Source organism: Danio rerio, chromosome 10 (genome assembly GCF_049306965.1).
Source record: "Danio rerio strain Tuebingen ecotype United States chromosome 10, GRCz12tu, whole genome shotgun sequence".
NCBI classification, from domain to species: domain Eukaryota; kingdom Metazoa; phylum Chordata; class Actinopteri; order Cypriniformes; family Danionidae; genus Danio; species Danio rerio.
Window position 1 is genome coordinate 18,821,466 of NC_133185.1, and position 20,737 is coordinate 18,842,202.

General features: G+C 36.8%; 1 protein-coding gene across 4 annotated transcripts in view; it reads left to right on the top strand.

Moving 5' to 3' along the window:
- The window catches only part of slc27a6 (solute carrier family 27 member 6), a 39,377-nt gene extending 24,400 nt beyond the window's left edge, over positions 1 to 14,977 (top strand). The window contains exons 6-10 of one of the 4 annotated variants that reach the window (XR_012385961.1): positions 1,712 to 1,802; positions 4,523 to 4,721; positions 4,843 to 4,940; positions 9,735 to 10,294; positions 11,351 to 12,264. Coding sequence is in view for 1 of the 4 variants with exons in the window: in NM_001077386.2 (NP_001070854.2) it covers positions 1,712 to 1,802; positions 4,523 to 4,721; positions 4,843 to 4,940; positions 9,735 to 9,865; positions 14,340 to 14,516 (696 nt within the window). In the remaining 3 variants the exon portion in view is untranslated. Of the gene's footprint in view, positions 1 to 1,711; positions 1,803 to 4,522; positions 4,722 to 4,842; positions 7,353 to 7,940; positions 8,260 to 9,734; positions 10,295 to 11,350; positions 12,265 to 14,339 lie in introns of those variants that run through there. The other 3 variants (XR_012385962.1, NM_001077386.2, XR_012385963.1) reach the window with 3 other exon arrangements.
- The last annotated feature ends 5,760 nt before the right edge of the window (positions 14,978 to 20,737 follow it).

Here is a 20,737-nt window from a genome sequence, read left to right on the forward strand (position 1 = left end):
GTGCAAAATACAGACAGCGCAAATACAACGACAGTGCAAAATACAGACAGCGCAAATACAACTACAGTGCAAAATACAGACAGCGCAAATACAACTACAGTGCAAAATACAGACAGCGCAAATACAACGACAGTGCAAAATACAGAAAGTGCAAATACAACTACAGTGCAAAATACAGACAGTGCAAAATACAGACAGTGCAAATACAACGACAGTGCAAAATACTACATTAGTGAGGGGTATCGAATAGACAGTAGTGAGGGGTATGGAATAGTCTGTGTGAGGTGTGCTTTAGTAGAATATTAAAGAGAATATTCAAGTTTTCCTTTATTTACAATCCCAAATGAGAAAAAGTTAGGTCAATATGAATAATGCAACAATACAGAACGATAAATGCTTTACTGTTGCAACTTTTTTTTAGATGTTTTGCAAGAACCAAAACTGGAATACTTGTTTATAAAAAAAAAAAAAAAAAAAAAGAATATATATATATATATATATATATATATATATATATATATATATATATATATATATATATATATATATATATATATATATTATTATTATTATTATTATTATTATTATTATTATTATTATTATTATTATTATTATTTTTTTTTTTTTTTTTTTTTTTTTTTTTTCAAAATGAACAAGTATTCCAGTTTTGGTTCTTGCAAAACATCTAAAATATATATAATATAAAAATATATAACATAAATATATAATATAAATAACTATAAAAATAATATATAATATATAAATAATAAACATCATGAGGAATACGATAATGTTTGTTCTATTGTCTGCAATGAAATACAAGTCAAAGAACATTTAGAAATCACCACATTCTGTTTTAATTTGTGTTCACCATATGGTCCCATCCTTAACTGATTTGGGGTTGTAATTGCAGTGAATAGTGATTGGTCATTTGGATTAAAATCAATCCAAATCAATAGCCATTGCTCCTGATAACACACTGAGGTCTTATGAAGTCAAGCAATCAATTTGTGTAAGAAATTAAACATTATTTTTAATATTATTATTATTAGCTTTAATATCATTAACATCTAACTTACTGCTTAACCTGATCTTCAGTACAAGCAAGTGCCCTCGCATTCTTGTTAAGAAAGCAACAGTACTATTTTAGAAAAAAAAAAAGGGGGGGGGGGGTTGCTTTTCCAAACAACACTAGTTATTCTAAATGGTATTAATGACCATTACAGACAGACACATCCTGTCTGTGAGCTTCTATATAAAGACACTTGCACTCTTGGCACATTGCCAACCGGTTGCTTAATCGTGTAGTCTAGAGTGCTTGCCATGAAATAAGATCAGTAGGAGCTGGCAAGTGCTATTAAAAGCATTTACCTGTAATCCTCACCATGCTTTTCTTAGACACTTCAGATTACAAAACTCACAAAATATGTCTCACAACATATGCAAAATCTGACATATTATTCTAAATAAAAAACACATTTTTATTATGCCTGAATTGTTTTGTTTTTTATGATATTATCTTAAATGTTTTTTTAAGACATTACATGATGAAGTGTGTGATTTCAAAAGTACTTAGAAATAATGTAATATGACAAGCCCGAATGTTGCAACAGTTCTAATAAACTTTTTGTGTCTGTGTCTGTATGTGTGTGTGTGTGACATGATAATGATGTGTAAATGATTGTTGATTTTTATTTGTTTGTTTTTGCAGCTGATTTTTAAGTATGACCTGGTGAAGTATGACCTGCTTAGAGATGAACCTGTGAGAGACCATAATGGATTCTGCCAACGTGTTCAAAAAGGTAAAAGCATCTGAGGTTATTGAACAACTAGTCCTTTAGTACCCAACATCATTTGATCCTACCCTACTGAGTTTGTTAAATTTTAAGACTGAACCTGGCACAACCCAAAATCTCTCTGTTACAACAAATAACCTTGTACTATATTTCAGTGTAGTGATTTGTAGTTTCCTGTTAAGATTAATTTTGCCTACAAAAATGTGCATAACATACAGCTGACGGCAGATTTATTAACCCCCCTTTCAATTTTTTTTCTTTTTTAAATATTTCACAAATGATGTTTAACAGGGCAAGGATATTTTTACAGTATGTCTGATAATGCTTTTTCTTCTAGAGAAAGTTTTTTTTGTTTTATTTTGGCTAGAATAAAAGCAGTTTAAAATTTTTTTAAAAACATTTTAAGGTCAAAATTAACCTAATTAACCTAGTTAAGCTTTTAAATGTATTGAAAAACATCTTGTAAAGTATTATTTTCTGTCATCATGGGAAAGATGAAATAAATCAGTAATTAGAAATGAGTTATTAAAACTATGTTTAGAAATGGGTTGTAAAAATCTTCTCTCCGTTAAACAGAAATTGGGGGGAAAAATAAACGGGGGCTAATAATTCAGGAGGGCTTCTGACTTCAACTGTATGTAAGTGTGATTACACCAAAATGAGGAGCCTTTAAATGAACATTCCATTTTAAAAACAAAACAAAAAAAGGCCAGAACTACCCTTATTCCGGAATAATAAACAAGGAACTCTACAACAGCCACTATGATATTACACAGCGCAAGTGGCACTCATTCCATGTGTTTGAACTTGGGGACTTTTTCAGGTGCTGCCTGAAATAATAATAATAATAATAAATAATAATAATAGTATGGCAGCAGAGTTCCTTGATTATTTCTCCAGAATAAGAATATAGTTTGTTGGCGGCAGCTTTTATTTTTGAGTCGGTCTTAGTACACGATGTAACAACAGAAAAGTCAAGCAAATTATAAAAATGTTTGGCCATTTTTAAGATAAAATGAGATTTGAGATTTTTGATGATAATGGTGTAATCGAAATCAGTGATTTAGGCTAAGACGGACCCGTAGATCAGCTGAATGGATTTAAAAGAAGTTAAACTCTTGTAGATTTTTTTAGAAAAAGGGGAGTTCCTTTAACAATTCTTCATTGAACCATACTGTAGATCCCAACATAGGCTCGTTCTGAAAACAAAGCCCTATATACGTTTCTGAAGATTGCGAATTATGTAGCCAGAGATACCTATGGCTGCAATTCGTCTTTAACATAAATGCTACGTGGCGGTATGATGCCGTTCCTTTTCTCACTTACCAAAAAAGTGGAGTTCTTTTAACAGTTTTACATTGAACCATACTGTAGATCCCAAGATAGCCTCGTTCTTAAAATGTAGCCGTATATACAGCTCTGAAGATCGCAAATTATGTAGCCAGAGCTACTTATGGCTGCATTTTCTCTTAAAAATGCTGTTGCCATTCTCACTTACCAGCTGACCGCCTACCTGTATGTGGACAGCTTTTCTGCTGTTACCAGCTTGTCCGGTAGCTCGACACGTACTTCGGCAGACTTGAGATGCAGAGCGTAGTTGACCGCAAAGAACGAGTCCGGTTCCAAAAAGCAGGCAAGACAAAAACCGAAACCAAAAAGAAAAATAAACAAGTAAATAACAGGGTGAGGGCGACGCAGTGGCGCAGTAGGTAGTGCTGTCGCCTCAGAGCAAGAAGGTCGCTGGTTCAAACCTCCGCTCGGCTCGGCTCTGTTGGCGTTTCTGTATGAGTTTGCATGTTCTCCCAGTCGCATGGGTTTCCTCCGGGTGCTTCGGTTTCCCCCACAGTCCAAAGACATGTGGTACAGGTGATTTGGGTAGGCTAAATTGTCCATAGTGTATGAGTGTGTGTATGAATGAGTGTGTGGATGTTTCCCAGAGATGGGTTGCAGCTGGAAGGGCATCCGTTGCGTAAAAATGTGCTGGATATGTTGGTGGTTCATTCTGCTGTGGCGACCCCGGATTAATAAAGGGACTAAACCGACAAGAAAATGATTGAATGAATAACAGGGTGAGAATGTGGTAAAATCTGAAAACGTGGTAAAAATCGGGGATTTTCTTTTTTTGGATTGCTTTTTAAAACACTGTGATTGGGTTTAGGGAAGTGTGTGAATCTGTGCTTTTTAAAATATTATTGCTTGGGTTTAGGGTAGGGGGAGGAAATCGTTCGGTTGGTCAGTCAGTTAGTCAACAGTGGCCTCTGGTGGATTTATGTGAGAATAGCAGGCGCAAATGGCACTCGCAAGAAAAATATGGGATCTGAAAAACTTACACAGCGGCCTCTGGATGATTCGCAAACACAAAAACTGCAAAAAAAACTTAGCTCCTGGGACATATTTTGCTCTCTCCAGAAATATATATAGGGGTACATAATCAGAATGAGCGTGGGTTGGTAGATCCTGATAAAGAACTTTTATGTTTATTGTGACTTTTTTTGCTGTAAGTCCTTACATAGACAGGTGTAAATTTCATCTGTTATCATAAGGAAATGATCAGCTTCTCCTACATCCACTCTGCTTCATATCTGTTCATTCTCTCTGGCTATTTTATTTAATTTTCTGCAATGGCTGACTCACTGTACAGTCACATGTCCTGTCAACATCACATAATCACTGAGAGCAAATGCATGTACTTTCTGCTCACGTAGCTTTTGTATATTGATGATCAGGTGAGACGGGACTGCTGTTGTCTAAAATCTGCAGCCAGAGTCCATTTTTTGGTTATGCGGGAAGCAAACAGCTGACTGAGAAGAAGATTCTGCGAGATGTGTTTGTCAAAGGAGATGCTTACTTCAACACTGGTGACCTGATGGCTGAGGATGAGAACAACTTCATCAGCTTCAAAGACAGAGTGGGGGACACTTTCAGGTAGAAATGAGCGTACACTGTATTTTAACATAATGAAATATTAATTGTCTAGTATGTATACATACGAGTAACTGCCTCATTGTGAAATTATATAACATAATCTTCATGCTGCCATTTGCAGATGGAAGGGTGAAAATGTGGCGACCACTGAGGTGACAGAGATCTTAGGACTGGTAGATTTCATTCAGGAAGCCAGTGTGTATGGAGTTCAGGTGCCAGGTACAAAGTTTAAACTTCACATGAGCAATGAAGCATTTTTAATCACATTTAAGCTGCATTTTTATTTGAGTTCCGTTACATTTTGTATGACTACAATAACCGTTTTGCTAAAATGTTGCATAGTAATCTTGGAAATATGCTGTTTCAAAGGATTAGTTCACCCAAAATAATTTTTTTTTGTTTGTTATTAAACTCTTATTTCATTCAAATCTCCTCGTCCCTTTAGACCTTCATTTATCTCCATTAGACAAGTGTAATCATATGAAGCTCCAAGAACACTTCCGTGTATCCAAAAAAAACTGTAAAAATGCCTTTGCTCGCCTATGTCCTCTCTTCAGCCACGTTAGGTCCAGTGCATGTTTACTACACAGGCAGTATGACACTTGAGTGTTGTGCTGCTGACTATAATGACAATGCATCACGTTGTTGGTAGTAAACATACAACCTGATAAGGAAGAGAAAACTTTGGCAAACAAAGATGTTACAGTTTTTAGGGCACAAAGATGTTCTTGAAGTATATATATGTATGTATGTGTGTGTGTGTGTGTGTGTATATATACACACACACACACACACACACACACACACACACACACACACACACACACACACACACACACACACACACACAAATGTATTATATTATGATTATGATATTATATAAGATATGCACATGCACTATTTTGACAATGTTCTGGGTTCCTGGCGCATGGTCTAACAGAGTTGAGCTTATTCTCTTAATGAGTTTTGAGTGTGTTATGAGTATAACGTGCATTAAACCAATCAGAGTTTGGTCTCATCTCCCATTTTCCTCTAAGAGTTTGTAGCATCGCACCATGGCGAAATTCTTATTTACATCGCGGACTTTGCAAGTAAAACAACTTAATGCTTCACTAGCAAGAAAACAGTTAAACAGACTATCTGCATGACGATAAGAAACAAGCCTTCTCCATTCGGCCTCTTTACTTAACTTTTACTCTTTACACCTTTACTTTGAGCATAAGCAAACTGTGTTGTGTGCACTCCACTGAATACATCCATTTGCCTACATAATTAATATCGTTTGTTAAGCACAAACAAACAGTGTCTGGACCATTGGGGGAGTGGGGAGGAGGGCAATTGCACCCGGGCTTGGCAACCATGCCTAGTGTGAGTACACCCTTAAAGTGTAACAAATCTGGTCTTGTGGTTCCTCCCATTCATCACCAAAGGCCTGAATATTGACTCAGGATGTCCTGGATGCCATTTCTCATAACACCTTGTCCTTATTACTGTTCCACCTGTTTCACACTACCTGGACTATTTAAAACAAACACCCACCTTACAAAGTCTTGTTTTGCCCAGGCTTCTTGTTCTCCGATTACTTTGTTAGACTTGTTCCATGACCGCCTGCCTCACGAATTGATTTTTACACTGCCTGCTGCCTGCCTGATCTCTTTTCTGTTTAATCACTCTGAGTTGTGCTTTACTGCTATCACTGTTTTCTGTTGGATGACCCTGCCTGAATGCTGCATATAGATAATCACTTTAACTCTTCATTCATAGAGATTAATAGTCACATATAATCCAGTGATTTTTTTTTTTAAATTCTATTTACTTAATTAATAATGTATATGGAAAAAAAACATATGCTTCATGTGTTAGCACACTTAAATATATGGAAACCAGATCAGTTTAAAAAATAATACATTTGCATTCATAAAATTTATAAATCCACAACTCCAAATCATAAATTAAATCCACAACTCCAATTCATAAACTCAAAACACAATTTTAAATTAAGAGTTTAGATTTTTTCTCTTGACTCTAAGAAGAATTATATCTCTAAAGCTAAATTTTCTAATTCAATAAGAATAATATATGCTGATAACAATTTAATAAGTTTTTTCAATAGCATTATTGTGCTGCATATGTGGCAAAGTGTCTGCATCTAAAATGAATTAGATATTAAATGCATTTACATAACAATTGAAGCGGCAACATTTTGTGGGATTCAATTTAAACAAAACATTCTGATAAATCCACAAAGGTGATCAACAAAATGACATTCTGAGAATGTCAGTAGGTGGCAGCAAATGATTGTATTACTAAACTAGTCATTTATTTAACTGATTTATCTGAATCAGTTTTTGTCAAAAATTTTTAAGATTTGCTATAGAATGCATTAGGTTCACTCGACTTAAAACATGCCTAGAGCCGGTGATTTAAACATTACTCTTTAGGATAATAAATCTTGTTTTAATATGCTTAAAAGGGGTTTACATTTATTTACATTTATAGATGTATAACTTCCCAATATATAATAATGTAAAACCAAAAACTTGATTAAGTCTTAAACAATGATTAAGATTATTTAAAATAATGAAAGCATTTTCAAAAAAGCACTTTAATTCAAAATAATTGAACAAAAGGGCCTTCCTAAAATACACTTATAAGCTACACTTTAAGTAGAAGTTTGCCAGAAAGAGCAGGAACTGTACATCAATGTCACTTTTAAAAGTTGTGCATAAACGGCTAGACAGGAAAAAGTATATTCATTCATTCATTTTCTTTTTGGTTTAGTCCCTTTTATTAATTCAGGGTCGCCACAGCGGAATGAACCTCCAACTTATCCAGCACGTGTTTTACGCAGCAGATGCCCTTCCAGCTGAAACCCATCTCTGGGAAACATCCATACACACTCATACACACTCATACACTCACACTCATACACTACGGATAATTTAGGCTACCCAATTCACCTGTACCACGTCTTTGGGCTGTGGGGGAAACCTGGAGGAAACCCATGCGAACATGGGGAGAACATGCAAACTCCACATAGAAACGCCAACTGACCCAGCCTAGGCTAGAACCAGCGACCTTCTTGCTGTGAGGCGACAGCACTCCCCCAAAGTCCAAAGACATGGGGTATAAGTGAATTGGTTAAGCTAAATTGTCCGTAGTGTTTGTGTGTGAATGAGTGTGTGTGGATGTTTCCCAGAGATGGGTTGCAGCTGGAAGGGCATCCGCTGCGTAAAACTAATGCTGGATAAGTTGGCGATCCATTTCCCTGGGGCGACCCCAGATTAATTAAGGGACTACGCTTGTACGTCAAATCAACCACGCCCCCCGAACTTCTGACTTGACCACTGGTTTCTGCACTATAACAAAGGCTCGCTGATGTAATTATAAGCACTTACATTTAAAAACACACAATAATATACGATTTAAAAACTGTGTGATGTAAGCCGTTTAAATAATTTTTAAAAAGCAATACATGTTGGACTGCAGAAATAAACATACTAGAAATCTTTCATACACTCTAGCCTGAGTCAGACTCAAAAAATAGACAAAAAAAAAGTTAGACAAAAATATTTCAGGGTTGTTGGTATTTATTATTTGCATAGGGGTAGAACTAACACTTGTAAAATATGAACAACAACATATAATCAACACTTACATTTTTAGAAATGTTTTTATTTTTAATTAACAATCCACACGACCCAAAATATAGCCTACCACACCATAGATAACGATTTACCATGTGGGAAAAATCGTGCGTTTAAAAGATAAACACAGCATTATTTCTAAATATCAACAGGATATTTACACATCCCATTCCTGCACTATATAAAATAATCCTTGTCAATTTGTACAACAAACTTAGCAGTATAAGTGTCCATCAGCTGCTGCAACATCGCTTGTATATTTGTCATTTTTTGCCACCGTTTTCATTTGGTTTATTAGAGTTCCTTACCAAACAAAAAGTGTTCCACTAGATCCTGTAGGTCAGAAAGTATAGTGTACTGCTGGTCAGAAATGTAACACAGAAATGTAATGATAACACTTTAATCTTCTCCCGAAGCTCCAATGGTCTGCTTTAAGAGACTGTAAATCACAACTGTCAATCACGATGACACACCCAGCATTAAATTACTGGCTAAAAACATACTTTTTACAAAAATGATGATCTGCACCTATATCAGCATGATAACCAGCGCCTTAATTGACCATCTTTCGGGACATTTTATTGCAAGTGTAATAACTTTTTTTAATTTGGACTTAAGTCTCGTTCATTAACACGGAGGAGGTGGGCTTTATGACTTATACTGCTGCCAGCCCCCAGGAACCGTCACTCAAAAGCAGGCGTGTGCAGACTTGGTCCTGCCAAGAAGGTCTCAAAAATACTGCACACTCCGTACTTGTGTGAGCATTTTCAAATGCAAATTCAGTGGTCCATAAATACATCAAACATAATTCATAAATGCGTGAGGAAAGTAATCCAAGAACTTCATATATACATAATTGTGCAAACATTTTAAATGTAAGATGCATATGTTTGAGCGTTTGGGAAATATTTTTGCTTTTGAATTGATGAATTGTGTTTTGAATTTACGATTTGAAGTTATGAATTTTGTTTTAAATTTATGTATATATAATATATTATTTCTGAGACTGATTTGGCTCCATACAAAAATGCCTATTTTATTTTAACCTACTTTTGTCCCAAACCTGTATGAGTTTCTTTCTACTGTTGAAGGTATTTTGAGGAATGTTTGTAGACAGTTATGATTAGAGATCATCATTCATAGCATATTTTTTGGAAGTCGATGTCAACTATCTGGTTACCAACATTCTTTAAAAAATCATCCTTTGTGTTCTGCAAAGCTCATACAGGCTTGGTGAGTAAATGGATCTGCATTTTTCAGTCATCTATAACCTCGTTCTGAACTTTTTGTTTGTGATCTGTTTGTTTGTGATTGGTTTATGAGAGAATACACAAAGTAAAAAATGCACTGTTGTTTTGGTGGACAGGAAATGAGGGTCGTGCTGGAATGGCTGCAGTGATTGTGAGACCTGAGTGCACATTCGATGGGAAGAAGCTCTTCGATCTTGTTGTCAGAGAATTGCCCTCATATGCTCGACCTCTTTTCATAAGGCTGCAGGTACAAAGCAAAACAAATGACATATTGTCTGTGTGTGTCTGTGTGTGTGTGTGTGTGTGTGTGTGTGTGTGTGTGTGTGTGTGTGTGTGTGTGTCTGTGTGTGTGTCTGTGTATGTCTGTGTATGTGTGTGTCTGTGTGTGTGAGGCATATGATTTTCTGTGTTAAATATGTATTTAATATCATATTATTTCTTTATACATATTAGTGGCGCAGTGGGTAGCATGATCACCTCACAGCTAGAAGGTCACTAGTTCGAGTCTTGGCTGGGTCAGTTTGTAATCTGTGTGGAGTTTGCATGTTCTGATTGTGTTCGCATGGGTTTCCTCTGCGTGCTCCGGTTTCCCCCACAGTTCCAAAGACATGAGGTACAGGTGAAATGGGTAAGCTAAATTGTATGTGTGTAAATGAGTATATATGGGTGTTTCCCAGTGATGAGTTGCAGCTGGAAGGGCTTTCGCTGAGTAAAACATATGCTGGTTAAGTTGGTGGTTCATTCGGCTGTGGCGACCCCAGATTAATAAAGGGACTAAGCCGAAAAGAAAAGCAGCAGCTGCTCAGGATACGGCCTGGTCCAGGATATGGAAACCTTGAGATCATCTCGTCGCTGGTCTAAAACGTTGATAGCACACTGGTTTAAGAGAAATGTGTTTTGTTCATTAACTTGTTTATACCAGGCCAACCAATATGTCGGGTAGATTTTTGAAACACTCTTTCTTCAGTAGAACATTAAAGAAGTTGTTTAGCTGAATCCCTGATCCTTGGTTATGCAATACAAGTCAGTAATCTGTAAATCTGTTTAACATTTTTTTTCACTATTTAACTATTATTTAAGGAGAAGTTTACATTGACGTTAACGGTTCCGGTCCCACTTTATATTAAGTGGCCTTAACTAATATGTACTTACATAGTAATTAATAGTTTGTTACAATGTACTTATTGTGTAAATAAATGTATTTACCATGTACTTATGCTTGATTAAATACATGTATGTAATTACATCTGTAATTAACTTTTGTAATTACATTTGTAAATACACTGTTGACCATCCCTTACACCTTAACCTACCCTTAAACCTACCCATGCCACCAAACCTGTCCATAACCCAACCTCTATCCCAACTCAAAAGCACCACAAGTGTTCTCAAATACATTATAAACTCAGTAAGTACATTGTATTTATTTTTTGATGTAAGTACATAGTAGTTAGGGACACTTAATATAAAGTGGGACCACGGTTCCTTATAATGTACTGTCTTTCTTGTATTTTTCTCCATTTTAAGGCAAAAAAGGTTCCTAGCTATGACGTATACTGTGAAAGCATGCTGTTTTGGGGTAGTGTTTGGTAGTGTTGTAAAAGTTTGTTAATTTTTCCAGTCATTCATTCGTTTTACTTCAGCTTAGTCCCTTTATTCATCAGGGGTCACCACAGCGGAATAAACCGCCAACTTATCCAGCTTATGTTTTACACTGTGGATACCCTTCCAGCTGCAACCCAGTACTGGGAAACATCTGTACACACTCATTCACATACACTATGGCAAATTTAGTTTATTCAATTCATTTGTACCGCATGTCTTTGGACTGTGGAGAAACCGGAGAACCCGGGGGAAACCCATGCGAACACGGGGAGAACATACAAACTCCACACAGAAATGCCAAATGACCCAGCCGGGACTCGAACTTGCAGTAAGGCAACAGTGCTAACCACTGAGCCACTTGTAAAAATTATTAATAATTATATATTTTATTTCTGCGCAAAGACAGTGGAAGAGTCCTATAATGTTTACTTGTCATTTTTTAAAAATAATTAAAAACAATCTATTAAAAATAATTACTTATAGTTGTGTCCACCTAATCACATTTTTCCTGAGGAAAGTGTATTTTTTTAGTTGATGGCACGGCATTTTTAGTACATCAACAGCATAGCTAGGCACAGAGCATTAATTTAATTTGAACCTCTGAGCGCACTTCATTTTTTGAAAATGAAGTTGAAGAAGGGCTCACGGCTGAGTTTTTGGGTAAGTGCTGCCATTTTTAGCTGTGCAATAAGATGTCGGAGTTGTTGGAGCCTATTGCTGGGTTTACAACATATAGCCAACATACGCTCATTCTGAAAACTTAGACCTATATACATTTCTGGAGATCGCCAATTATGTAGCAAGAAGTATGTATGGCAATATTTCGTCTTTAAAATGGATACTATGGAGTGCTATTTCTTTTCGCGCTTACCAGCTGAACGCTTACCTCTGTAAGGAAAACTTTACCGCTGTTACCAGTTTGTCTAGTAGCTCGGCATGTACATTGGCAGACCTGAGATGCAGGGAGGAGTTGACCACGATGACGGGTTTGAGTCTGGTAAAGAACGGTTCCATAAAACGGGTTAGACTAAAACAGAAGCCAAAAAATAAAATAAAATAAACAAGTAAATAACAGGGTGAGAATGTGGTAAAATCTGAAAACATGGTAAAAATCATGTTAAAATTTTGGTTAAAAAAAACAGTTAGGTTAGGTTAGGAAAGTGGGTGGGCAGGTCAGTTAGTGCTTTTGAAAACACTTTATGTTGGGTTTAGTGAAGTTGGAGGGTGGGTCAGCTGATCGGTCAGTCAGTCAGTCATTCAGTCGACAGCGGCCTCTGGTGGATTTATGCAGGAACAGCAGGTGCGAATGGCACTCGCCAGAAAATTTGAGATCTGATAAAGCGTACACATCAGCCTCTGGTGGATTTACGCAAGAACAGCAGGTGTGAATGGCACTCTGCAGAGGAATTTGAGAACTCAAAATACATACACGGCGACCTCTGGTGGATTCAGGAAAACAAAAACTGCAAAAACACTTACCTTTTGGGACTTATTTGGCGCTCTCCAGGAATGTAAATAGTGGTACATTTTCAGGATAACGCATCACGTCACTTTATCTGAATTTCTTACAAGAATATTTTTTTGCCTTACACAAACTTGCACAGAAGATGCAATTAAGGTGAAAAATTCATGTAGTTTATGCTGCCAGAAATTAGCCTCTGTTTGTGAATTTGCATTGACTTTGTATAAAATATGCTTGTGTGAACACTTAAATTGACATTTGGTTTGACCTTTATGTAGCCTAGTGCAGGGGTGACCAACCCTATTCCTGGAGAGCTACCTTCCTGCAGATTTTAGTTGCACCCCTATTAAACACACCTGTCTGTGATTATCAAGTGCTCTTCGGGTCCTAATTAATTGGCTCAGGCGTGTTTTGAGCCCAAAGAACATTAAAATGGTTAGCCATTGAGGTTCCACATTATCTCCAACAAGAGCCCAAACTTTCAAAACCTTTAATCAATGCAGACAGTTTAGGAGTTAAGCTACGGTCACACTGGGCTTTTTCTCCCATAGACTTCCATTCATACGCACGCGAATATGTCAGACCGGAAATGCGGGGTCATGCGTCAAGTTTCGCAAGTTGCTGTGGTGCAAAGTTCAAGCTTGGTGAAGAACGCGTGAGAACAATTTAAAACATAAGTTTAAAACATGGACCAATTGCTCGCTCTTTTTAATGTCTAATAATCTTGATTAATCCCGCCCCTTTTCGCAGAGCCGTACGACAGAATTTCGCAAACTCAAACTCTGGTGTGACCGCAGCTATATGAAGAACCTCATCACATTTTTTCATCCAAACTCTCTCCAAGCTCTTAAGCTTGTGGTTTTTTCACATGTGAAACACAAAACTGTCCAGTCTTCTTCTGTTATTTCTTGGTTTGACTCTTCCTCCCATTTTTGTTTTATGTAATTTAATAATTGAGTCTTACTGTTTTGTATGCATTCATATAATTTAGAGACCAGTTTTTTGTTAGATTCATGTATGCATCCGAAGTACTGTGATCAAATTATAATCATCTTTAAATTATTATTATTTTTTTTTTTATTAAGGTAATCTCTAACTTGCAAGTATCTGTAAAAGTCCTGCTTGTCTATGCCAACTGTATCTGATAAGGTCTGATGAAAATATCCGGTGACTGAACTGAATGATGTGATTCCTCTCCAAACCCACTGTTAAAATCTCCTGTCTAGTGTAAAAAACTGATGTCCTATAACTGATTTATTTTGTCTTTATCATGATGACAGTAAATAATATTTTACTAGATATTTTTCAAAACACTTCTATACAGCTTAGGCAGGTTAGGGTAATTAGGCAAGTTATTGTATAATGATGGTTGGTTTGTTCTGTAGACTATTGAAAAAAAAAGCTTAAAGGGGCTAATTATTTTGACTTTTTTTTATTAAAAAGTGCTTTTATTCTAGCCGAAATAAAACAAATAAGACTTTCTTCAGAAGAAAAAATATTATCAGACATACATACTGTAAAAATATCATTGCTTTGTTAAACATAATTTGGGAAATATTTAAAAAAGAAACAAAAATGTAAAGGGGGGCTAATAATTCTGATTTCCACTGTATATTTAATCATGATCAGAATGCCATGTGGTTTGTGTCTGCAGGAATCTATAGAGACGACAAGTACGTTCAAGCATCAGAAGTTTGGTTTGGTGGAGAGTGGCTTCAATCCCTCCACCATTAGCGATCCGCTCTATTTCCTGGATTACACAGAGAAGAGCTACATTCCTCTGACCAGCTCCATCTATGCTAGCATATCAAACGGTCAGAAAAAAGTCTAGCCCAAGCCTGTTTAAACCCCACGATACCTTAGAGGAACTGATTGTCACTGCACTGATACTGAGAAACACGCTGGCTCATTTGTAGCACTGTATATTTGATCAGCGTCTGCCGTGAATTATTGATCACAAATGTCTTTCAAGAGCTGCAGACCGTGTCGTTTAGTGAATATAGAATTAGTAGAAATAAAAGAGGGTAAGGATGATCTCCTCCAAGTCGAGATGAGTGAAGAGTCTTCTGTCAGTGTACAATCATGTGTGTTCTGCACAGACAGACTTGGAGAAGTGTGAAAGAAAAGTTTTTTTTTAATGAATGTTTGAGAGCTATGGAAGAAAAAGTGCAAACTGCTTAAAAGTGTACTTCCACCACATACACTACCTGACAAAAGTCTTGTCGCATATCCAAGTTTTAAGATCAACAAATAATAACTTGACTTCTAGTTGATCATTTGGTATCAGAAGTGTCTTATATGAAAGGCAAAGGCCTCTAGATTACGCTTATTTCACCAAAATAAAATAAGATCATGCCTTGTGTAGTAAAGTTCGTTGTGTGGTCAGAAGGAGGCAGAGAACCGACGCAGTTTTTAAACTATTTATTAATTACCGTGACGGCAGCTCCTCACGGAGACTGCCGTCTAAACCAAAACAAACGGAAAGCAAAAGTAAAATTTGTCCAGGCCCGGTCCTCTCTCGGCTTCCTCATCGTTCCTCCTCTTATAGTCCAGAGCTCCTTCCGTGGGATTCGAGGCCGAAGCGCACCACAGGTGCATCCCACGGCTCTTGGCCACGCCCCCTCGCCACTCCTTGATTTTGATTTTTTTTTTTATAAGGACAGTAAGGGTGCTTTCACATCTGCCTTATTTAATTCGGTTGAATCGCACTAGAGTTCGTTTTCCCTTTTGGTGCGGTTCGTTTGGGCAGGTGAGAATACAGCAATCGTACTCAGGTGCACACCAATAGCGGATCAAATAAGAGTACCGAGACCTGCTTGAAGAGGTGGAGAATATGATCCGTACTAAAACAGGTCCAACCACAAAAAGTACTGCGCCTTTTGGACTAATCCAGCTGCTGTAGGCCAATGCGCAGTGCATTATAGGATATGGAGGAAAAATATTTGTTGACAGCGCTTTACCAACAAAGAGAGAGAGGGGGGAAAACATTACCTGATGGATCGTTAGTAATATTCCCGCAAAATGACCATGTCGCAGTTTAGCTAAATTAATTCACCTCCTCCTGAAGTGACGAGCGATGCATTTAAACACTGTTTTCCAGCCGCAGCCGCACTTCATTCTCGAAATGTATAGTTTGTCTAAAGCAGGCATACAATTAGTCAGCGCAGTCGTCCCTCCAGAGTAAAAACGACATTTTGTGCCTGCCGATTTTTTTTTTTTTACTTGCGGGAGTTCATTGGCATTTTCCCGCACGTGAATTCTAACCAATCAATAAGCAGTTTAGGAAATATATTCAACAACATCTGGCCAATGAGAGATGTGGATTTTGTCAGATGACTGCATTTTATTTAGTTTCAACTGGTTCGGACCAAAGCCAGCAGTGTGGTGTGAAAACGACCCAAAGATGGCAGAAAATGCAACAATGGATCATTTATTGCCCTTGGTCTGGACCAAATGAAGCGAACTACTGATGTGAAAGCACCCTTATTTAATTTGGTTGAATCGCACTAGAGTTCGTTTTCCCTTTTGGTGCTGTTCGTTTAGGCAGGTGAGAATGCAGCAATCGTACTCAGGTCTGCACCAAAAGCTGACCAAATAAGCGTACCGAGACCTGCTTGGTCTCGATGTGCTTTCAAACCCTGGAGCGGTTCGTTTGTGGTGAGAATATGATTCGTACTAAAACAGGTCCAACCGCAAAAAGTACTGTGCCTTTTGAACTAATTCAGCTGCCATAGGCAGATGCGCTGTGCATTATGGGATATGGAGGAAAAATATTTGTTGACAGCGCTTTACCAATAGAGAGAGGGTTAAACATTACCTGATGGATCGTTGGTAATATTTCCGCAAGATGACCATGTCGCAGTTTAGCTAAATTAATTCCCGCCTCCTTCTGAAGTGACGAACGATGCATTAAAACACTGTTTTCCAGCTGCAGCCACGCTTCATTCTCGAAATGTATAGTTTGTCTAAAGCAGGCATACAATCCGTCAGCGCAGTCGTCCCTCCAGAGTAAAAACGACATTTTGTGTCTGCAGGTTTTGTTTACTTGCGGGAGTTCATTGGCATTTTCCCGCACCTGAATTCTAACCAATCAATAAGCAGTTTAGGAAATATATTCAACAACATATGACCAATGAGAGATGTGAATTTTTCAGATGACTGCATTTTGTTCGTTTCAACTAGTTCGGATCAAAGCGGTGTGGTGTGAAAATGACCCAAAGTTGGCAAAAAATGTAACAATGGATCATTTATTGCCCTTTGTCCAGACCAAATGAAGTGAACTACTGATGTGAAAGCACCCTAAGGTCTGACTTTGCTTAGACAAAAGTCTTACTTAACAGAAGGAATGTACAGTATAGAACAGGGGTGTCAAGTGCAAACTTGGTAAGGGCCGCACGGAGTGTTGTGAGTAAAGTCAGGGGCCGTACATACACATTTTATATTTATAATATTTATTGGAGAAAATAAAAGTGTATTAACTGTATAACATCTCTATAACACTTCATAAACCACATTTATCAAAATAGTAAGGTTTTACATTTAATTTGTGTCACAGCAGGTTTTATCTCTATCCCAACATGAAATAACCATTATAAGCATAAAACAGCACAGAAGGCTAGCATAGAACAGTAGTCTACTTTTAAAACAATTTCATATTCAGAAAAACTGATGATAAAACAATGTCAACAACCGATACACCACATTGTAACAAGCAACAGAGGGTTGATTATTGAACTTATTCTTTTAGCTTTAAAAAGGCACCCCAATCATGAAATGATCCATGCCAACTGTCTATGCCTTCAACTCTGAACTTGTGGATTTCAGACCTAAAATGGTGGTCTGTGAGGCGGGTTTTTTTACATTGTGCTAGTCCCAGAAATGTTTTACCTTGTTTACATTGTGTAACGTTATGCTAATTGTCACAGACCTAATGTTGAAAGTGAGCATGGGCCACTTGAACTTCATTACCAAAACTTGTTGTCGGGCCTGATTAAATGTTTTGACAGGCCGCATTTGGGCCTTGTAATTATGCTAATTCATGCTAACAACATGCTACTTCATGCTAGAATCATGCTAGTTACATGCTAATACATGCTAGAATCATGCTAACAACGTGCTAATTCATGCTTAAATCATGCTAGTAACATCCTAATTCATACTAGAATCATGCTAACAACATGGTAATTCATGCTAGAATCATGCTAGTAATATGCTAATTCATGCTAGAATCATGCTAACAACATGTTAATTCATGTTAGAATCATTCTAGTAACAAGCTAATTCATGCAAGAATCATGCTAACAACATGCTAATTCATGCTAGATTTATGCTAACAACATGCTAATTCATGTTAGAATCATTCTAGTAACATGCTAATTTATGCTAGAATCATGCTAACAACATGCCAATTCATGCTATAATCATGCTAGTGATATGCTAATTAATGCTAGAATCATGCTAGTAACATGCTCATTCCTGCTAGAATCATGCTAACAACATGCTAATTCCTGGTAGAATCATCCTAGTAACATGCTAATTTATGTTAAAATCATGCTTACAACATGCTAATTCATGCTAGAATCATGCTAGTGATATGCTAATTAATGCTAGAATCATGCTAAAACATGCTAATTCATGTTAGAATCATTGTAGTAACATGCTAATTCATGTTAGAATCATGCTAACAACATGCTAATTCATGCTAGAATCATGCTAATTCATGCTAGCAACATGCTAATTCAAGCTAGAATCATACTAGTAGCATGCTATTTACACTTTAAAACGACTTCAAACTTTCAGACTCGGCTTCTCAAGCCACCATAAAGTTTGTCTCCAAACTTTAATATCTAGTGTACATTTAGTGTAACGTTATGCTAACGTCATAATTAGTAAGTATGGTACAGCGCAACAGCACCACCTGCGTCTCAATATTGTAATTGTCACAGACCTAATATTGAAAGTAAGCATGGGCCACTTGAACTTCATTACCAAAACTTGTTGTCGGGCCTGATTAAATGTTTTGACGGGCCGCATTTAGGCCTAGTAGTTGACACATGTGGTATAGAATATAAAGTCATGGTGCAGTGGAAAAAGAATGAATATTGTGTATGACTCCCATAAGCTTGCGTGACCATCCACGCATCTCTGCAATGACTAATCTTTGGATTCATCTTCATCATGCTCAATAAAGTTTATGTCTGGTGACTGGGCTGGCCAATCCTGGAGCACCTTGACCTTCTTTGCTTTCAGGAACTTTGATGTGGAGGCTGAAGTATGAGAAGGAGTGCTATCCTGCTTGCCCTCTCTTGAGGTCTGTAATGTAATGATCAGCACAAATGTCTTGATACCTCAGGCTGTTGATGTTGCTGTCAACTCTGCAGATCTCTCGCATTCCCCCATACTGAATGTAACCATAAATCATGATTTTTCCTTCACTAAACTTGACTGATTTCTGTGAGAATCTTGGGTCCATGTGGCTTCCAATAGATCTTCTGCAGTATTTGTGATGATTGTGATGCAGTTCAACAGATACTTCACAATAAATCTAACCATCTAGCACTTTTCCAAATGATAAACTAGAAGTCAAGTTATTATTCATTGCTCTTACAAATGGGATCGACGACAAGACTTTTGTCAGGTAGTGTATTGCTTTAGTGTGCATTGATGCTTATAACATCCTACAATACAACTCAATCCATGTGAAACATAACATGTTACAGATAAATCGACAGGAAACAATGTAAAAAGGAATTCCAGTCCAATCTAAATTCTACACTCATAATCATTTAACGTCTTCCTGCAGATTTATGAAGCCAACTGTTCTGAGATCAGACTGGTGTGGTTGTATGTATTTGAACTGATTTTTTGAATACAACACAAAACCGTCCGTCTTTTGTACATGTTGACATGTAATAATTAAGTGTAAGATATATAAACATGCACTTTGACTATTTCAAATACACAGACTGAAGCATTTTGCATTTGATTGGTTATTGTTTTAATTTTAGATGCTGAAATGGGCACATGAAACAATTGAGATTCACTGTGAATTGTATTTATATCAATGTAATACCTTTACTTCAGGTACTGAAGTGAAAATATATGCAATGGTGTCCGTTCTTTTTTTTAGCCTAATTCTGTTATAATAAATGACAATTTTGTTTACGTGCATTTAAGTTTTGGTAATATATTTGCTGATGTGAAATGAAACACTTTAAGCTTTTGCTCACATAGGAGCTCCTTCAGCAGGAGGCATGTGCTACCTCTACTACAAACTTTGAGATTGGGAGCAAACTCCTTTTGTTTATCGTTATAAACATTATTTAACTGCAACGTATATAGTCATCTTTCACCATTACATCTGTGAGCTGTTGTATAATTATGTCATGATGCTGATGGTTAAAGAATGTTGAATTTGTTGTCTGAATCTGTAACATTGACTATGTTTGCTGGCACTTCACTACATAATAAAATTGTCAATTAATTATAGATTTTATCATTCATTCATTTTTTTGTCGGCTTAGTCCCTTTATTAATCTGGGGTCACCACAGCGGAATGAACCGCCAACTTATCCAGCAAGTTTTTACGCAGCGGATGCCCTTGCAATCGCAACCCATTTCAGGGAAACATCCACAAACACTCATACAATACGGACAATTTAGCCTACCCAATTCACCTGTACAGCATGTCTTTGGACTTTGGACCTACTGCGCCACTGCTTTGCCTAGTTTTTTTTTTTTTTATCATGTTGTATTCTATTCCATTCCCATTTAACCATTCATTCAGATACCATTGAGACCATTGATAATCACAAAGCGTTTCAGTCAATTTAATGGTTTCACTTCAAAAAGTTGTTAAAAAAAGTGTCCAAGCCTGACTTATGTGTAATAAAGCAGGATGCATGTTAATAAAACTGTATGACTGAAGTTTGAGTTGTAATAACTACTATCAAGATTTATTAATTTATAATGATAAATAGTTACTATAATTAACAAAAATAGTTAATAATTAAGAATAATTTATTTTTATAGTTATGTTTCTGAAAAAAAAAA